General features: G+C 40.3%; 1 protein-coding gene across 3 annotated transcripts in view; it reads right to left on the bottom strand.

Annotated features, from left to right (window-relative positions):
• SOS2 (SOS Ras/Rho guanine nucleotide exchange factor 2) overlaps window positions 1-16,722 on the bottom strand; it is an 80,892-nt gene extending 64,170 nt beyond the window's left edge. For all 3 annotated transcript variants that reach the window (XM_021701352.2, XM_021701354.2, XM_021701353.2), the window contains exon 1: window positions 16,513-16,722. In XM_021701352.2, the coding sequence (XP_021557027.1) occupies window positions 16,513-16,599 (87 nt within the window). In that variant the 5' untranslated portion in view covers window positions 16,600-16,722. The remainder of the gene's footprint in view (window positions 1-16,512) is intronic.
• Window positions 16,723-21,143: the final 4,421 nt, after the last annotated feature.

Here is a 21,143-nt window from a genome sequence, read left to right as displayed (position 1 = left end):
GGTAAAATTAACATTTGAATTGGTAGACTGAGTAAAGCAGACTGCCCTCCCCAGTGTGAGTGGACCTGCCTGAATAAAAAAGGCTGAGCAAGAAAGAATTCTTTCTCTCTGCCAGTCTTTGAGCCAGGATTTTGGTCTCCTGCCTTAAACTAGGACTTGGTCTAGGACTATACCACCAGCTCTCCTGGGTCTCCAGCTTACTGACTGCAGATTTTGGACTCCTCTACCTTTATTAGAGAGAGACAGAGAGAGGGAAAAGAGAGAGAGAGAGTATGCGTGTGTTTCTGTTTCTTTGCAGACACCAGACTAATAGACCCATGAAGCAAAATCAAAATATTGTATAGATAAATTATTTTTTAAAAAGATTTTATTTATTTATTTGAGAGAGAGAGAGTGCACAAGCAGGGGGAAGGGCAGAGGGAGAGGGAGGGAGAGAATCTCAAGCAGACTCTGCGCTGAGAGGAGCCTGAGGCAGGGCTTAATTCCACAACCCTGAGATCATGGCCTGAGCTGAAATCAAGAGTCGGCCACTTAACCAACATGCCCAGGCACCCCAAATTATTTTAATTCATAAAAAAATAAAATTTTATTTCTGTGGAACACAACAAAGATGAAAAATAAAAATCTTAAATAATATCATTTACAATGGAATAAAAAATAGATCATGTACCTTGAAATACATCTTAACAAAAGAAGTATAAGACCCTTGGGGGAGAAAACTATAGACTCTGAGAGGAATTAAAGATCCTAATAAATGAAATATAATAGCATGTTCATGAATTATCAGACTTAATATTGTAAGTATATCAATTCTCAAACTGATCCACAGACTTAAAATCACAGTCAAAACCAAAAAGTTTGTTTGCTGAAATTGACAAGATAATTTCAAAACTTACATGGAATTGCAAAAGGCTAAGAAAATCAGGCACTTACTCAAAGAAGTAGAAGTACTTGCTGTAATCGTTACTGGGATTTATTACAGAGCTACAGTAAGAATGTGATATTGTTTTAATGACAGAAAAACAGACGAATGGAACAGAAGAGAGAATACAGAAACAAGCCCATAAATATACAGACCCTTGATTTACAACTAAGCTAGTACTACAGGGTATGAGGGTGTGGTCATGGGAAGGCGAGGAAACATATAAATAGTGAACAACTGGATACCCATATGGAGAAGAATTATACTCAACTCCAATTCACACTGTACACAAACAACAATTCTAGCTGGGTATTTTAGAACTATTACATAAAGACCTAATAAACTGGTAATATGAAACAAGATATTATCTTCATGACTCAGGATAGGAAAGGATTTCCTAAACAAGACACAAAAATTACTATCCAGAAAGGAAAGGACTGATAAACATAACTTTAAATTAAAAATGAAAAGTTAAGTTCAACAAGATCTTTAAGGAAGTGAAAAGACAAGTTAGCACTGGAGAAGATTTATGTGACACATAAAACAAAATGGCTCATATCCAGAACATATAAAGAACTAGAAAAAAATGATAAAAATCCCAATACAGGGGCACCCGGCTGGCTCAATTGGTGGAGTATGCAACTCTTGATCTTGGGGTTGTGAGTTCGATGCACATGTTGGGCATGAAGCCTACTTAAAAAAAAAAAAAAAATCCCAGTAGAAAAAAATGGGCAAAAAACCCAAATCAGCACTTCACAAAAGAAATTCAAACGACCAATAAGAACTCTAGCTCTTTGGTAATGAGAGAAGTGCAAATTAAACCACAATGAAAACTATTACCCACCCATCAGAGAGCAAAACTAAAAAGCCTGATAATACTAAGCGTTAGTGATTATGTAGAACAATAGGAACTCTCAACACACTGCCACTGGAGTGCAAAATGGCTCAATCATTTTATTTTTATTTTTTATGTTTTTGGCTCAATCACTTAAAAATTTTGCCATTATCTACTAAAGTGCAAGATATGCAATACTCTATAATCAATAATATTGTGAAAACTTTGTATGTTAACAGATGGCAACTAACCTATCGTGGAGATCACTTCATAAAGTATATATACCTAAAACTAAGACAATACTGTATGTCATTCATACTTCAATTTAAAAAATCAAAAATTTAAAAAAAGATATGCATACCCTATGACCCAGCAATTCCACTGCTGGAGATATGTCTGTTTAGAGCTATGCAGTCCAACACAGCGGACACCAGCCACATATGGCTACTGAGCACCTAAAATGTAGCCCTACTGGAATAAAATGGGCTTTAAGTGTAAAATACATGCCAGATAGCAAAGATTTAGTATAAAAAAAAGAATGTCAAATATCTCAATGTTTATACTGATTATATGCTAAAATGATTAATTAGTTAAATAAAATATATTATTAAAATCAATTTCATGAGTTTCTTACTTTTTTAATATGGCTGTGAGAAAATTTAAAATTACATATGTGATTTACATTATATTTCTATTGGACAGCACCGTTCTAGAGAAATAAATAAGCACACAGATTTCCTAGAAGACATGTATAAGAAGTCTCCTAAGTAACATTATTAGTGATACCTCCCAACTAGAAACTCAAATATCTTAAGAGTGGAATAAATCGGGGCGCCTGGGTGGCTCAGTCATTAAGCGTCTGCCTTCGGCTCAGGTCATGATCCCGGAGTCCTGGGATCGAGCCCCGCATCAGGCTCCCTGCTCCGCAGGAAGCCTGCTTCTTCCTCTCCCACTCTCCCTGCTTGTGTTCCCTCTCTCGCTGTGTCTCTCTGTCAAATAAATAAATAAAATCTTAGAAAAAAAAAAAGTGGAATAAATTGTAGTATGTTCATACAATGGAATACAGGAAGAAAACTGAGTAACTATAGCTAACTAAAATGTGGCTATATCTTCGAAATAATGTTGGCAGAAAGCTGCCAGACAAGAAGAATACATACAATGGAATTCCACTTCAAGATCAGACAAAATTAAGCTGTAACATTTAGAGACACATGTTTAAATGGTAAAACTATAAAAGAAAAAGGCAGTGATTACCATAAAAATGATTATCTTTGTATATTTATGTTTTATGCATTTCTGATTGTTTTACTACTTCACCATAAATAAGTTTAAAAAGTTGGAGAATCATCTAGCAAACAGAAAATGGAAGGATAAAATTCCAATAAAATAAGTCAAAAGGGCCCCGCTAGTCCCCAGCTAATAAACGAAATTAAAATGTTAGAACCCTGGAGACAAACAGAATATCCTACAAGCTTAGGGTGAAGGGAAGAAGCGGGTCATATACAATGTGGACATTAGATTAGATCTAGACTTCAACTGTAACACTAGAAGCTAGAAGGCAGATTTCCAACTTAGAAGAAGTTCCTAACAAACTATCAATCAAATGTCATGGTAAAATGAAGACATGCTTAGACATAACAGGTCAAAAATTTTTCTCTTTCATGCACCCTTTCTCATTAAGCTTTTATAGTTTAACTGTACTACAGTAAAACAAGAGAAAAATATAGTATATAAGAAATAAAGGAATCAAGGCCAAAGGAGTACCCAGGATAAAGTGAAGGGAAATTATGAGACACGTACAACAAACATAAGGTCACCAGTCCAGACTAGAGAAGATCAGAAGATTTTGGGAGAAGCTGTCTCAAGAAGATGAAACTGAGGGATGCCTAGCTGGCTCAGTCGAAGAGCTTGAGACTTTTTTTTTTTAAGATTTATTTATTTATTTTAGAGAGAGAAGGACAGCATGAGCAGGAGGGGCAGAGGAAGAGGGAGAGAATTTCAAGCAGACTCTGCGCTGAGCACGGAGTGGAGCCCACATGACACTTGATCTCACAACCTTGATCTCATGTACCCCAAGCATGTGACTCAATCTCATCAGGGTCATGAGTCCGAGCCCCACATTGGGTGTAGAGATTACTAAAATAAATAAATAAAAACTTTAAAGAAGATTAAATTGATAAGAGCATCTGATGGATCTAAAAATCTTAAGAGGATATTTAGACAACTGGTAGTGAGTTTAAGCTTGAATTAGTCACTTCCAGTAGAAAACTACACAAACAAAACAAGACAATTACTAACTCCAGTAAAAGGTTAGGTAGGAAAGAAAAAGTGGTTTACCTATAACAGCATTCACAGTCATAATAATGTAAACTTTGAATACTGATCCAAACAAAACGAAGATATAACCATGGCATGGGGGGGGCGGAGTGAGGCAGGAAGTATGTATATATAAGGTGTGTATGATTGGAGGGAGGAAATATATATGTGTATAAAAGAATATTAGGGGCACCTGGGTGGTTCAGTCAGTTAAGCACTGACTATTGATTTCAGCTTAGGTCATATTCTCAGGGTTGTGAGACCGAGCCCCGCTTGGGCTCCACGCTCAGTGCAGAGTCCGCTTGAGATTCTCTCTCTCCCTCTCCAACTGTCCCTCCCCCGGCTCATGCACTCCCGCTCTCCAAAATAAATAAAAACTTAAGAAAAAAAAAAGAATATTAAATCTTTACCTTCCATGGTAGGACGTTAACAGATAATGGCCAAAACAGAAAAATCAAGAAATAGCAATTTTTTTCCTTAGAGATACAGAACACTGAAGTGAATCACTTGGAAAAGTTAAAAGTGACTGTCTCTGGAAAGCAGAAAATTTTGTGAATGGGAGGAGGTACTGCTATTTTTCTTATGAGCCTTATAAAGTTAGTTATCTTTCTATTTGCAGGAATAATTTTGATAAAATATACTAACTTATAAAGAAACATAATATGAACTGGGAAAGTGGGAAAAAGGAGGATACATAAAACTAGAAATAACAAATATTACTTTTTTAAGGACTTTGGAAAAGAAGAGTTTAAAGTAAAGCAGTTATGTTTATAAAGGACCAACATCCAAAAAGCCAGGCTTTATAATATTTCTTTATAAATTCAAAATAGATTTTGGAGAAAACAAATATTTTCTCTTACCTCCTGCGCGTCTTTAACATGACAAGAAAGTTAATTACTTCTTACCATATATTTCTATTAGATCAATAGAATTAAAAGACTCTTCTTTTTTAATAAAAAGAAAAGCATTTACACTGGAAGTTTAGCAATGGCATTCATAAGGCTGTTTCTTATAACATCCCTCCACAAAAGCCAAGTGCCCTACTCAGTGAAAGTGACTGTGCATGAGAATTAAGATAATGTCTAACTGGGATGGATTTTTTTTTTAAAGATTTTATGTATTTATTTGACAGAGAGAGACACAGCGAGAGAGGGAACACAAGCAGGGGGAGTGGGAGAGGGAGAAGCAGGCTTCCCGCGGAGCAGGGAGCCTGATGTGGGGCTCGATCCCAGGACCCTGGGATCACGACCTGAGCTGAAGGCAGACACCTAACGACTGAGCCACCCAGGTGCCCCGAATGGATTTTTTTTCCTGTGATTATGATTTTGGTAAATAACCTGCAAAGCAACTTTAACACTGAGCATCAAAATTTCTTATGCCACACTTCTTAAAGTAATTGCAAATATGAAAAGTCATAAAAACAAATATATAGTGTTAAAATCCCACATATAAATACTAACAATGGAAGATAACCATACTTTGTACTTGTACAGTATTTACTATCTCAGCACCCTAAGAGACAGTAAACAAAATTACCACATCAGAACTAACCTACCATATTTTTCTGAAAGACTAGTCAGAAAAAGAGCAATTAAAATAATTTTCAGTCTTTAACAGTAGAGTAACAAGTCAGACCTGTATTTTAGTTACACCATATTTTCAAATTGCCAGAAGGTATTTCCTTATACATACACTGTAAAAAGAATAGTCATGATACTATATATAGATCCATGTATACACACATAAAAATATTAAACTTTAAATTATCTTATACCAAGATAAACACTAGATTTGACAAGTTTCAGAAGTGTTATTTCCTAATTTATATTTTCCAGTTCTCCATATTCACAATCAAATAAAAAATCTTGCCAGTGCATTTGTTTGATCAATTAACATTTGAGGTTTTGGTATAATGTAGAAATAAATCTCTCTGGCTACATGGTATGACATTTATTTATGCCAAATTGTTCATTCTATTGCCAAAATTTTTGCAAGGATGCAAATGTCTCAAACATCAATTAAGAATACTGGAAGTTTTGGGACACCTGGGTGGCTCAGTCTGTTAAGCGGCTGCCTTTGGCCCGGGTCATGATCCCAGAGTCCTGGGATCGAGTCCTACATCGGGCTCCTTGCTCAGCAGGGAGCCTGCTTCTCCCTCTGTCTCCCTCTGCTTGTGCTCTCTCTGTCAAATAAATAAAATCTTTAAAAAAAAAAAAAAAGAATACTGGAAGTTTTGTTGTTGTTATAAAAGAGTTAAAATTGGGCGCCTGGGTGGCTCAGTTGGTTAAGCGACTGCCTTCAGCTCAGGTCATGATCCTGGAGTCCTGGGATCGAGTCCCGCATCGGGCTCCCTGCTCAGCGGGGAGTCTGCTTCTCCCTCTGACCCTCCCCCCTCTCATGCTCTCGCTCTATCTCATTCTCACTCTCAAATAAATAAATAAAATCTTAAAAAAAAAAAAAGAGTTAAAATTCAGTTTAAAAAAAAGCAACAAATTTCATTCTAAAAATATACACAATCAACTACAAAATACTGCTGACATGTATTACAATGGCTAAAATTAAATTAAGTATCAAATGTGGGCAGGAAGAACTGGAACTCTCAGACTTTGCTGGTGGGAATGTAAAACTATACAACAGTTTGAATGGGAAAGTTTGATAATTACTTAAAAAATAAAACATATACCTCCTATCTGATCCAGCCACTCTCTGGTAATTACCCAAGAAAAAAGGAAACATATGTCCATACAAAGACTTGTACCTAAATATTCACAGCAGTTTCATTTGTAATAGCCAAGATCTGAGAATCAAAGGTACATTAATAAAGAGATAAACAGTGGTATATCCACACAATGGAATACTACTGAGCAATAAAAAGGAGTGAACTATTAATATATGACACAAAATGGAGGAACTGCAAAATAATTACGCTGAGTCAAAGAAGCCAGAAAAAAAAAAAAAGAGTATATATTGTATGAGTCCATTACTACAAAACTCTAGAAAATGCAATCTACAATAATGGATAGCAGATCAGTAATTGCTTGGGTACAAGAAATGGGGAAGGAGGGAGAATTAAAGAGAGTCAGAGTCGGGCGCCTGGGTGGCTCAGTTGGTTAAGCAACTGCCTTCGGCTCAGGTCATGATCCTGGAGTCCCGGGATCGAGTCCCGCATCGGGCTCCTTGCTCAGCGAGGAGTCTGCTTCTCCCTCTGACCCTCCCCACCTCATGCTTTCTCTCTCTCTCAAATAAATATATAAAATCTTTAAAAAAAAAAAAAAGAGAGAGTCAGAGTCAAGAGGAAATCATGGGGCTGAAGGATATATTCAGTATTTTTATTGTGATGGCTTCACTGAAATATACATACATAAAAACTTATCAAACTGCATTCTTTAAATATGTACAGTTTATTATGTGTCAATTATACTCCCAATTAAGTTTTAAAAAATAATATAAACATATAATATTCTAAGGTAGCAATTTTTTTACTAGGATGTATAATGAAACCACAGCTGCACACTCTCAACTCTTCAAGGTCAGAACCATTTCTTATGTTTTTGTTTTCCTCCTATTTCCCCACCCCTTTATTACTAACACACAGGTAATCTAGTGCCATGCTTTGTATAATGAAAGCACTCAGTAAATACTTGTTCAATAAATAAATTCACGGTATCAAACAGATTTCTTGGCCTCACTGAAATCTGGGGACTGGGAAAAATTGAGAACTCCATAAAATTTGCTTTAATTTCATTGGATATGTACCAGGAGACTCAGTTATTCCATGTAACATTAAGCATGGGGAGATTCCCACTCAATGCTCAATTCCCACTGACTTTTAATATTCGCTTCTCACTTAGATTCAGCGCTCTTAATTAGGAACTTTCTGGAGGGGTTTTAAATGTAAGTTTATTTAAAAAGGAGGTAAGTACAGGCCAAGTATCTCACTCTATTTAGCTTAATATTACGTGAGGGTTTACCATAAAATAATCAAAACATGTAGAGAAGACTATTAGTGGAGGCTAAAATTTTTGTCATTAAAATTTTCCTTGAATGGAATGAAATGGTACATGATCTGTAAGTACATTCCCAAAGAGGCAGGCCATTAGCCTGTAAAGCCAAGAAAGCGCAGGCTAAATCAATGGTTCCCAACTTATTCCAGTGGCAAAGCATTTGGAAGTCACAGTGCTCTTAGCAGAATATGAAATTACTAAGAGATTAATATTACATCATAGAGAGGAGTATTATTAGTAAAAATGACTATAAAACTGGAAACTACAGGCACACATTTGTAAGAAAAAACAAAAAGTATCATAAACTCTTTTTCCTATAAAACCTCTCTCTCTCGGGGCGCCTGGGTGGCTCAGCTGTTACGCGTCCGCCTTCGGCTCAGGTCATGATCCCAGGGTCCTAGGACTGAGCCCCACATCGAGCAAGCTCCCTGCTCGGCGGAAGCCTGCTTCTCCCTCTCCCACTCCCCCTGCTTGTGTTCCCTCTCTCGCTGTGTCTCTCTCTGCCAAATAAATAAAACCTTAAAAAAAAAAAAGCACTTTGTCCCATATGCAACGATATGGAGGAAGCTAGAAAGTATGCTAAGTGAAATAAGTCAGAGAAAGACAAATACCGTATGATTTCACTCATATGTGGAATTTAAGAAACAAAACAAATGAGCAAAGGGGAAAAGAGAGAGAAACCAAGCAACAGATTTTTTTTTTTAAGATTTTATTTATTTATTTGACAGAAAGAGAGAGCACAAGCAGGAAGAGCAGCAGGCACAGGGAGAGGGAGAAGACGTTTCCCTTGCTGAGCAGGGAGCCAGACGCAGGGCTTGATCTCAGGTCCCCAGGATCATGACCTGAGCTGAAGGCAGACGCCTAACCAACTGAGCCACTCAGGCTTCCCAAGAAACAGATTCTTAATTATAGAGAACTGATGGTTACCAGAGGGGAGGAAGATGGGAGGGATGGGTGAAATAGGTGATGGGGATTAAGGAGTGCACCTGTCATGATGATGTATGGAATTGTTGAATCACTATATTGTACACCTGAAACTAATACAACACTGTTATGTTAACTGGAATTAAAATAAAAACGTTTAAAAAAAAAGCACTTTGTCATGTATATTTTAGAAGGATCAATGGTGGATATCAACATGCTATGGTATTTAGATTTCACCAGATGTATTTAAAAGACTGATGGGGGGGTGCCTGGGTGGCTCAGTCGGTTAAGTGTCTGCCTTCAGCTCAGGTCATGATCCCAGAGTCCAGGGATCGAGCCCTGAGTCAGGCTCCCTGCTCAGAGGGGAGTCTGCTTCTCCCTCTGACCCTCCCCCTTCTTGTGCTCTCTCTCACTCTCTCTCAAATAAATAAAATCTTTTATTTTATTTTATTTATTTATTTGACAGAGAGAGACACAGCGAGAGAGGGAACACAAGCAGGGGGAGTGGGAGAGGGAGAAGCAGGCTTCCCACCGAGCGGTGGATCATGACCTGAGCCAAAGGCAGACGCTTAACAACTGAGCCACCCAGGTGCCCCTCAAATAAATAAAATCTTAAAAAAATAAAAAATAAAAGACTAATGGAACTGTTTTACTTTAAAATATCAGTATTTAGAACACATAAAATTATATCTTCTGCAACTAACTGAACTTGAAGATGAACATTTTTAGATGTCAACATAAAAACGTGCAATTAAAAAATTCTTTTGGGGATACACAGCAAAAAAGGTAAAAAAAAAAAAACCTCTAATTAGGAGAAAGAATCAAGTCTCAATGTTGATGAGATTTGAACCTGATGTGAGATGGAAAGGAAGGGTGATGACCAGGTTTCTGGCTTGAATATTGAGTATATCGTTTATACTGGAGGTTGGGACAATAATAAACTTGGATTGGGTTATGTTGTGAACATCTACATAGGAATGTCCAGGAAGCAGGGGATGTAGTGGTTTTAAATAGGCTGCAAGAGGAGTCCTTTTCAAGATGATGTTTGTCTGAAGACTTAAAGAAGGTACGAGGACCAGTCATGTTTTTAATCTGCAGGAAGGCTGTTCTAGGCAGAAGAAACAGCAAGTACAAAAGCCCTGATGTCTACACATTAGAATGTATCTGTGGGTACAAGGAAGCCACTGTGGGGAAGGAGCAGAGCAAAAAAGGGAGAGAAGTATGAAGTCAGAGATGTATAAGCAACAGGCAGCATCAGAGTATAGTAACCTAGTGAGAGGACTTAGACTTTTATTCTGAGAAGCAATGAGAGTTTTGAACAAAGGAATGACAAGATATCACTTATCTCTGCTGTGTTGAGAAAAGATTGAATGGGACAAGGGCAGAAGACAGGAGACCAGTTATAGGCTATTTTAGCACTCCAGGAGATTGGTGATGGCTTGGTCCCAGGTAGTAGAAGTGGAAGAGTAAGAAATGGTGGTTGAGTATAGCTACAGTTTTTAAAGTAGAGCTGAACGATCTGCTGACAGATTAGACAAATTAGAAAGACAGGATTCAAGAACAAATCCAGATTTTTATTTGGAGCAACTAGAAGGATGCAGTAGCTAACCATTTACTGATACAGGAAACACTACAAAAGGAGCAGGTTTTGGTGGGGAGAGAAGGAGCTCAGTATTGGTTGAGATGCCTATCACACATCCCTGTGGAAGTATCAAGAAAGAAGTTGGATACCCAATACCCAAGCTCAGGAGAGAGGTCTGAGCCAGAGATAAAAATATGGAAATCATCAGATACAGATGACATGTGAAGCCATGAGGCTGGATGGGATCTCCAACTGACTGTAAATAGAAACAGAAGTCCAAAAACTAAGCTCTGGGAAGGTCAGGATGATGTAGTTTGGGAGAAGAAGAGGACTCAACAAAGGAGAGGACCTAAAAGTAATAGCCAGAGGGAGAAAACCTGCAGAGCTTGGTGTCCTGGAAGCCAAATAAGAAAAGGAGGAGTTCAACTGCCAAATACTGCTAAGGGGTAGATTAAGAAAGAATTAGAAAGTGCTATGTAAGTAAGAGCTAATATTTGAGTTTACAAAATGATTTAATGAAGAAAACAGGGAGAATGAAAATCTTACTTGGAAGAGACAATACTAGTGCTCGTATCTAGATCTTGATGTAATTTTGTGTTGCTTCATTTCTACACATTAAAATTTGAAGAGTAGGGGCGCCTGGGTGGCTCTGTCGTTGAGCGTCTGCCTTCAGCTCAGGTCATGATCCCAGGGTCCTGGGATCGAGCCCTGCATCGGGCTCCCTGCTCCACGGGAAGCCTGCTTCTCCCTCTCCCACTCCCTCTCCCATTCCCTCTCTCGCTGTGTCTCTCTGTCAAATAAATAAATAAAATCTTAAAAAAAAAAAAAAAGAAAGAAAATGTGAAGAGTATAACGCGTTACACCTTTCAAAGATTTTCTGCTATCATATGTTCTTATAAACGTGACTACATGAGATAATGCTAAATCCATTAGTTCCATTAAAATTCCTTCCTGACTCAAACAGACAATGTAATCAAACTACTGTTCCCTTGAAAGAAAGGCCATGGTTAAAATAAAAGACATATACTTGATTTATATCAAGTGGTAACACAGGTAATGCTTTGGATAGTCAGCATAAAACACTTTAATGGAACATTATTGCTCCAAATATACCATACCAAAATTAAACTGAAAATAGAGGATGGCTACTAAATCATGCCTGACAGGGAGCTAAATGCAGCAAGTTAAAATGCATTCCTAATGCTCATCCAGTTCTGGCTGAACCCCTTGGGTCAGTTTGGGTCATTATTAGTTTGGAATAATTCCAAATGACTCCCTGGAGTTCTACTGTTATAGTCAGTGGCTTTAGGAAATCCAGAACAGGCCTGACATCACAAAAAAAATCATAGGATATCCTATTCATTCCTAGCTTTCAGCTGGAGTGATCTTTTTAAAAAGCAATTTTGATCAAGTTAATCTAATTATTTTGTTACATAAATAACACTACAGGGCTTCCTACTCTCAGGTAGAAACCTTAACCTGGTCTACCAACTAGCCTCTTCATTTGGTCTTGGTTCTTTAAAACAAGTCATGTTCCTACCTTTCCCTCAGCCTTTCTCTCCCTTTTCTTTGTCTTGTTAATTCCTATTGATCTTTCAGATAATTGTTCTTTATTGTCTGTCCTTCCCAGGCCTCTCCCACACAGGCATTTAGAATGGAAGCTTTATGAGAGCAGGGGCCTTACTACAACCTCAGTATCAGGAGTAGTGCAGGGCACCCATGAGGCACTCCGTAAATATGTGAATATATCCTCCAGAACGCAGCACAATGTTACTTCCTTAGAGAAGGCTTCCCTGACCCTCTTGTGTCAGTGACACAAATTTTATTTTCTCAAAGACCCTATACTTTTTTTCTGGGCCCCAGAAAGATTCAGAGCAGTCTTCGAAAATCGTTCCAAGAGACAGTACAAAGGCAGAAACACTAGAATCTTCCAGAGTTCACAAAAGCATTTCTAAACCAAAACCTCCTGCCTTCTTCTTCCTTGCCATAGACTATTTAATTAATAGACATTGTCTCATACCTCTTACATTCTAAACAGATATCTAAGAGCAAACTGTAATGTTTGGGGGAGGGGGTCATATTTAACCTGAATTAGAGTCAGGAACAGTTCAACCAATTCTTTCTAACTCTCTATGACATTTTAAACTACAGATAGACAAGACATTTTCTTTTCCACATTTAGCCTGGTGAAGAACACCCCACAGAAAAGGCATCTACGAGGGAAACAACAGAGACTAAAAAACTTGATAAAATGATTTCAAGGCATGTTTCCCATACGTAAATTTTGCTTACACTGATTTTTTCAGCATACAATCAATAGCACAAACACAAAGCACCAAAGGCATTTCAAAGACACAGGTAATAAGCTGCATTTACAAGTATATCCCCCACTCTTTTTTCCTCTCAAGTAATATGATAGCTTCAGTCTTCTTGGGGAGTAGTGGTGAAGGCATTTATGTTTCTGGCTCTTTTAGGGAAGACACATAATTTAGCAGTAATGTTAACAATCCATGTATTATCCATTAGTAATGTCATTTCCCTCTGCTTTACCCTTTGTAGTTCTTTATGTATTTAAATGCTCTACCTGAAGTTGTTTTAAAAGTTAAAAAAAAAAACAACAAAAAGTTAAAGAACAACACATTTCTATTTCCAAAATTTTTTCATAAATATATATATTTTTTAAGATTTTATTTATTTATTTGACAGAGACACAGCAAGAAAGAGAACACAAGCTGGAGGAGTGCAGGAGGGAGAAGCTGGCTTCCCGTGGAGCAGGGAGCCCGATGCGGGGCTCGATCCCAGAACCCTGGGATCATGACCTGAGTGGAAGGCAGACACTTAACGACTGAGACACCTAGGCGCCCCTCCATAAATCTATTTTTCAATGTTTGTGTTTCTATGTAGTGAAATAAATACTTAATGTTGGTTTAAAAAATCCCCTGTGTTTTCAGGGTCAACAATGGTGACTTCACCATATAATCTGATTTTCATAAAAATTAGCCAAAACTTGAAAATAAACAGAAGAGATTACTAGGTATCTTTCAGTACAATGCTGTGCTCAAACCTTTGAATACTCTCTATTGACTGGGCTATGTTACAAATCTGTAAGATTAACATTGAGATTTTTGTCTGGTACAGATGCAAATAATTTCATATCAGTGGAAAAGACAATCCAAAACTTACTGTTTCTATTCCTATAGGGTATTAACTAATTTTGTATCTAACCCAAGAATCTTATCTTAATATTCCTTTATTAAGTTGTCTATTAAATACCTAACTCCTAAAATTTTCATATGAAGTAGTTTTAACATTAACTTATGAGTTCCTCTATTAGGTAATAAGTTGAATCAAAATCACTGACACACGTTCGTTTATATTTGCATGAGTCATGATTTTACCTTTCAGAAAATTACACTTCAAGTTTTAGAGATTCCCCCAAGATGCCCAAGTAGAATCTGATAGAGCCAATTAAACTACATTGCTCTTTTCACACACACATATAGATATTCCTTACATAACTCTGAGCTCCTAATTGCTAGCTATCTCATCTATATAAACCAAAACCAAAAAGTTTAGAATGTTCAGTGTAGATGGTAAACACCTTTAGAGCATGGCTTTTATTCATCTTTATTTCATCTTAGTTCCAGCATGGTGCCAAGTACCTAAAATGTGTTCAATAAATGTTAATGTCAATTATATTTCAATTTAAAAAATACCTGGATAAAAATAAAGGGGAAAAAAGTTAAATGAAGTATTCCACATGTTCAATGAAGGAAAAAGCCAACTGAAGGAGAAAAATCCTAGTAGTCCAATACTACTACTACTACTACTACTACTAATCCTAGTAGTCTTTGTAACTATCTGTTAGCTGGAGGAAGGAAGCAAGCCAAGTTCTAGATGCTTTGACTGTAAAGACAGAGCCTCCCTCAAAATGGCAGGATTTCTCATTGTACAAAGGTATGGCTGGCAGGTACATACCAGAATGTAACACATCCTACAAAGGAAGAGTGAACCTTGAGCTCCTTATGAGCAATAACTCTTAGCAGGCACCATAAACCTAGATGTTGCAATACCACAAATACCCAGATGCCACAGAACTGGACATAATCCAGTTATTATTAACACCAAAAATTTTCCAAAAATATAAAAAATGTCTTCCATAGGAATATATCTCAATTCTGTAATAACGGTAAATTAATTAAATAGAAATTGCTTTTTGAATTCAGTTCACCGCAAAAGACCAAATTTTCTTAGATGTATTTATTCCAGAAGCAAAGGATCTATGAGAACTGTGGTACAAGACAATACAGATCTACAAGACACCTGAGCTCCAGGTAAACAAGCACAGCATATAAATGCAAAATAAGTCTCAAAGCAATGGACTAGGATACTTGTTCTGGCTTTGTTTCCACCCTAACCTGAAGAAGTAAATCTGTCTCTGTTCATGCAGGATTATTAGGGTCAAAGCTACCTACTGAATAAATTATGCAACACACATTCAAATACTATTTGCTACCAGAAAGTACCACTAGCTGAGCATATCATATCCCCCTTTACTTTTCAACTTGGGCCAGAGTTCATTATCACTACTTAGAGCACTTGCTTTTCTTTCCCTCTTCTTGTAGAATCAGGCTGCCCATGGAAGTCAAGTCAATTAACTTTAACACCTAGTAGGCCAGTGAAATGATAACTATCCCTAGTTACCTCCACCACCAAGTTCTCTAAAAAGACATGACTTGGTGTTTGGCCCAAGGGAGGCAATATCTCCTTGCTTGGAGGCAATATCTCCTTGTAAGAATTATGAAAACGATGGAAAATCTGAAACTCTGAATGCATGAGGAAAATGTTCTCACCTTTAAAATATGCTTCTTCCTTTCATTTACAGAAATTTGTTATATGAAGATTTATTTTCCAAATGCAGTCTTTTAAATTAATGTTTATTTTTTCTTTATTATTTTAAAAATTTATTCTTGGTTACTCTGCACAAAATGCAGACGGTACTAACCCCTTGCATCAATGTCAATGGAAGCCCATGTTCAGCAGGCATGATGTCTAACCTTGCAGTCTTTAAATGTCTTGACCTTACAAAAAGGTTTATTATAGAAATGATAGTATGATTATCTAAATTCACAAACGGAGACTCACATCATCTACAGGAGAGATGCATCCAGGATACAACCAAACTTGAAAGGTTGATTTTTATGAGCTGCACCTTTTTTGCCCCCTTAAAATGATTCCAAGTTCTACACTGCACCCAGTGAAAAAACACCAAATATTTTAGGGGAAATCTCTTGTAAATGGGTAGGACACCTTTTGCAGGAAGTGAGAAAGCACTTTAAATTTCCCTCAAGAATTGTTAAAAGGAGTATCAGGGCCCACTGACATTTCACACGTAAAACACATCCATGTTACAAAAAAGTACTGCCTCCTGAATGGACACCCCTGACAAGCAAACTGCCTAGGGGAACACCCCCAAAGAACCTGATTAAAAGTAATTACTGGGCCTGGAAATGAACTTTTGTTTTAGAAACTATGTAAACACCAGCGAGACTTTCTCTTGCCCTAATCCAGCCTGAGGACAACAAATTGGCCAACGGCGGAAGTTGCCTGACGAAATGACTGCAACACGAAATCCATTTTTATGATCATAACAAAACCTTCCTTCCGGGGCCAGGCAAAAACTTGAGAAAACGTCCTTTTGGATGCAACAGGCAATCCTGAGTCCCCCACAGCCAGCCACTGAGCAACAGCTCGGCCCGCGGGACCCGAGCATGGGAGGACGTGCAGCTCCCCGTTAGAGGCTCACTGGGGCCCCGCGCTGGGCAACCCCCACCCCGCCCGCCTGCCCGCCGCCGGGCTCAGCCGACGCAGCCCGCGGCCGCCCCGGCACCTCCCTCGGCCCCCGCGGCCGCCGGGCACCAGCACTGACCTTCCGCAGGGCCGAGACCAGCAGTCCCCGCCATTTCGGACTGTTCTCTTCGCTGAAGAACTCGTACGGCTGCGGCGCCTGCTGCATGGCCCCGGCAGCAGCGCCTCCGCATCAGGGGCGGCCAGCGGACCGAGCCGGGCCGGGCGGGTGGCCTGACAGGCAGGGCGCGGGCCGCCTCGCCTCGCCGGCCGCCGCCGCCGCCGCCGCCGCCTCCCGCCCGGGCCGCAGCTAGGGCAGAGGCGGCTCGGGGGCGGCGCCGGCGGGTGGGCGGGGGCTCCGGGGGCGGTTTCCTCGGGCCAGGCGGCCTCGCCTCGCGCAGCGTCCGCAGAGGAAGCGCGGCGGCCCGGGAGTCCGGGTGACCTCCAGCTGCGACCGAGACGGCGGCCTTCTTTCCCGGCGGCGCTGGCCCTCTTCTCGGGCGGCTCCTCCTCCTTTGTCTGGGTTCGCAACCTGGCGCGGGGTACGGCTGACCTCGCCCCCGCCCCAACTCCCGCTACGGCCGCGGCTGGCGGAGAGCAGCGGCGGCGGCAGCTTGTCTCCTCATTGCCTCCTCCCCGCCCTCCCAACAGGCAACGCCGCCCGGCCCGCCCGAGTCACCTCTAGAGGGCTCTGGGGACCGAGCGGGCGTGCGCATCGGGCGAGCGAGCCACACTGTGGCGCGCACAGTGCTGGCCGCCGCCGCCCCTGTAGCAGCCGCGCACAGCGCCCCGGGCCCGCCGCCGAGGTCCCGGCTCTAGCAGTCGCCGCTCGGCCCGCCCCCTGGGCCCGGCGCTCATTACCCTGGGTCGCCGGAGAAGCCCCGCACGGAGCATGCGCGCCGCGGAGCTGGCAGAGGCGCCGGCCGGTCGCGGGGTTGCAGAGGCGCCGGGGCCGGCGGTGGAAGTCGGCCTGTGCTGGGGCTTGGCAGGGGGCCTGTTCCAGACAGACCACCCAAATGACTGTGTTTTACACAAACGCTCCCTTCTCTCGACCTTCCCAAAACAATCCTGATTCGGTGTCACTCTGAGCCCCAGTATTGCAGTCATGGGGAGCAGTTCAGGATGGGGAGAGAAAGGGGCATTGCGCCGGACACGATGTTTAACGTGTGCTCTACATGGCTATTCGGCATTTGGAGATAGTTAACTATTTCATCGAGTGATGTTTTCAGGACTGAAGGCGGTGAGACTTGGAAAGCCCTCAGCACACAGTGGGGTCAGCCACCAGCAGTGAGGAAGGGAAAGGAAGAGCAGGGTGAAAAAAAACTGCCACGCTTCAGTTCTGGGATTAGTAACCCAACAATTATCCTTCCCAAAACACACACCAATTTGTCATTTGGCAAAACCAAAATGACAGAGCTGGAAAACTCATTTTTCTAATCCAAATATCCACTGAAGCACGAATTTCTTCTAATAAAGTCACATCCACATTCCCATGTACTTGGGATAAAAAGATAGTGAAATGCTTGTATTTCTCCAATTACTTTTTCAATCAGTGACGACAAAGACTGGGTTATATAGACTGTCTTTTCTCTCCTCTTCCAGAACTCCAGCTGTATACTACCAGGCTGTCAAACTACTAGACTGTGATTGTATTATAGGAGAGTAAAGTTGTTAGTGGGAAGTTTCATTCTTGGCAAGGATATTGGAAGACTTCTCTGAGCCAAATCTGGCCTGAAGACACATTCTGTTTATCCAAATCTATATTTAAATTTTAAAATCGTTAACATTTTAAAAATCAAGAGATTTTATATAAAAATGGATTTCCCTTCTCTTGACAAAAATCTAGCAACATTGGGCCCTGCTGCATTCCTGCAAAAGAATAATCAACAGGCAGTGGGTAGTGGCTGCCCTCTTTAGAAAAGTATGCCATCCCATTTCCAGTTGGCTATACTCCCTACCTGGCACTCCCCACCCTTTTATGTAACCTGCCTAGTCTCTACAGGCACCTGAGTTGTGATCTCTGAGCTAGGCAAACAGAAATGTGATCCACGTGCATGTGGGGGATAACCCAAGAAGGACACCCGTAAAAATCCCAACCAGACAAATGGGCCATCCAAAATAAAATGTTGGATCCATACCCCACACTCTACACTAGGATAAATTGCAGAAGTGTCAAAGACTTAAATGTAAAAACTTAAAACCATAAAATAATTTGTTTACAACTTCAGAATACAAAAGATGTTTCTACTCTGATACAAAATCTAGAAGATTGATAAACCTATTTTTAAAAATGAATGGAAAAAAAATCACAAGGTAAGCCAAAAGGCAGATGACAAACTGGAAAAAATATTTGCAACTCATTTTCTAAATAGTTCATTTCCCTAATATCTAAAAGAGTTCCTACAGGGGCACCTGGGTCGCTCAGAAAGTTAAGCATCTGACTCTTGAAATCAGCTCAGGTCTCAATCTCAGGTCATGAGTTCAAGCCCCATGTGGGGCTCCACGTAGGGCCTACTTCAAATAAATAAGTAAATAGTTCCTACAAATTAATAAGACCAAAACTCAAGGGGAAAAAGGATAAAGTATATGAAAAAAATGGTTCACAGAAAAGAAATACGTCTCTTAAGTATATTAAACATGGGGACAACTGGGTGGCTGTCAGTTAAGCATCTGCCTTTGGCTCAGGTCATGATCCTAAGGTCCTGGTATCATAGAGTCCTGCATTGGACTCCTTGCTCAGCCGGGAGCCTGCTTCTTCCTCTGCCTGCCACTCCCCCTGCTTGTGCTCCTGCTCTCTCTCTTTCTGACAAATAAATAAATAAAATCTTAAAAATATATATATATTAAGCATGTTCAACTTCACTCATATTACAAAAAATTTAAATTATACCATTAATTTTTTACCTACTAGAATAGCCACCCACACAGATCAAAATGTCTGATTATATACTATGTTGGTGAGAATATGGGGAAATAAATACTCTAGTATAATTTTCATGAGAGCTTAAATTGCTTCAACCTCTACCAAGGGCAACATGACACTATCTATCAAAGTTGCAAAGGCAAATACCCTTTGACCCAGCAAATTCTAAGAATATGGGTATACTTGCTTATATGTAAAATGATTTAACACAAAGTTATTCACTGCAGTACTGTTACAGCAAAAACAAAAGTACCCCAGAAATAAACAATTTAAATAATCGTCAGTAGATATAAGGGCCTTGTTCAACAAATAACAGTAAATTCACAGAATGGAAGCTATAAAATCATTCAAAAAAAACCAGGCCACTGTGTTCAGGCTACTTGAACATTATCAAAGAGACAGTGCAAAGTGAAAAGAGCAGGGACTATAACATAGTATGCAGAGTGTGCTACCACTTGTGTAAAAGAAATGGAGGCGGGGGGCGCGTGGGTGGCTCAGTCGGTTAAGCATCTGCCTTTGGCTCAGGTCATGATCTCAGGGTTCTGGGATGGAGCCCCACATCAGGCTCCCTGCTCAGCGGGAAGCCTGCTTCTCCCTCTCCCTCTGAAGCTCCCCCTGCTTGTGCTCTCTCACACTCTTTGTCAAATAAATAAATAAAATCTTAAAAAAAAAAAATAGAGGCGGGATTTTGTTACATATATCATCTCTGTAAGGCTGTACAAGAGATATTGATAATTTTTGTTGCATCAGGATGAGAACTGGATGGCTTGGAGGAGAGGAGATTTTTTTTTTTTAAGATTTTATTTATTTGACAGAGAGAGACACAGCCAGAGAGGGAACACAAGCAGAGGGAGTGGGAGAGGGAGAAGCAGGCTTCCCGCTGAGCAGGGAGCCCGATGCGGGGCTCGATCCCAGGACCCTGGGATCATGACCTGAGCCGAAGGCAGATGCTTAACGACTAAGCCACCCTGGCGCCCCGAGGAGATTCTTTTATTGAGTACATTTTGGGGACTTTTGAATTTTCAACCATAACAATGTTGTACTTACTCAAAACATTAATTTAAAATTTTGTAAATAAAAAATTTCCAACCCTGGGGAGCCTGGGTGGCTCAGTCGGTTAGGCGTCTGTCTTTAGCTCAGGTCATGATCCTAGGGGAGTCCTGCAGCAGGGAGCCCACTTCTCCTTCTCCCTTTCCCTTTGCCTGCTGCTCCCTTTGCTTGTGCTCTCCCTCTCTCTGTCAAATAAATAAATAAAATCTTAAAAAAAAATTTTTCCAACCCCATTATAAACACTTGCTTCAAGTATTAAAAAATATAAGTATTAGGGGCACACGGTGGGCTGTCAATAGAGGCTGCAACTCTTTTTTTTTTTTTTTTTTTAAAGATTTTATTTATTTATTTGAGAGAGAGAGAATGAGAGACAGAGAGCATGAGAGGGAGGAGGGTCAGAGGGAGAAGCAGACTCCCTGCCGAGCAGGGAGCCCGATGCGGGACTCGATCCCGGGACTCCAGGATCATGACCTGAGCCGAAGGCAGTCGCTTAACCAACTGAGCCACTCAGGCGCCCGAGGCTGCAACTCTTGATCTCAGGGTTGTGAGTTTGAGCCCCACATTGGGTGTAGAGATTACTTAAAAATAAAATCCTTTTTAAAAAATGGAAGCATTGGGCGCCTGGGTGGCTCAGTTGTTAAGCATCTGCCTTCGGCTCGGGTCGTGATCCCAGGGTCCTGGGATCAAGCCCCACATCAGGCTCCCTGCTCGGCGGGAGGCCTGCTTCTCCCTCTGACCCA

The sequence above is a fragment of the Neomonachus schauinslandi genome, chromosome 9, assembly GCF_002201575.2.
Source record: "Neomonachus schauinslandi chromosome 9, ASM220157v2, whole genome shotgun sequence".
In the NCBI taxonomy this organism is placed as follows: domain Eukaryota; kingdom Metazoa; phylum Chordata; class Mammalia; order Carnivora; family Phocidae; genus Neomonachus; species Neomonachus schauinslandi.
This window is presented reverse-complemented; position numbering and strand designations above follow the sequence as displayed.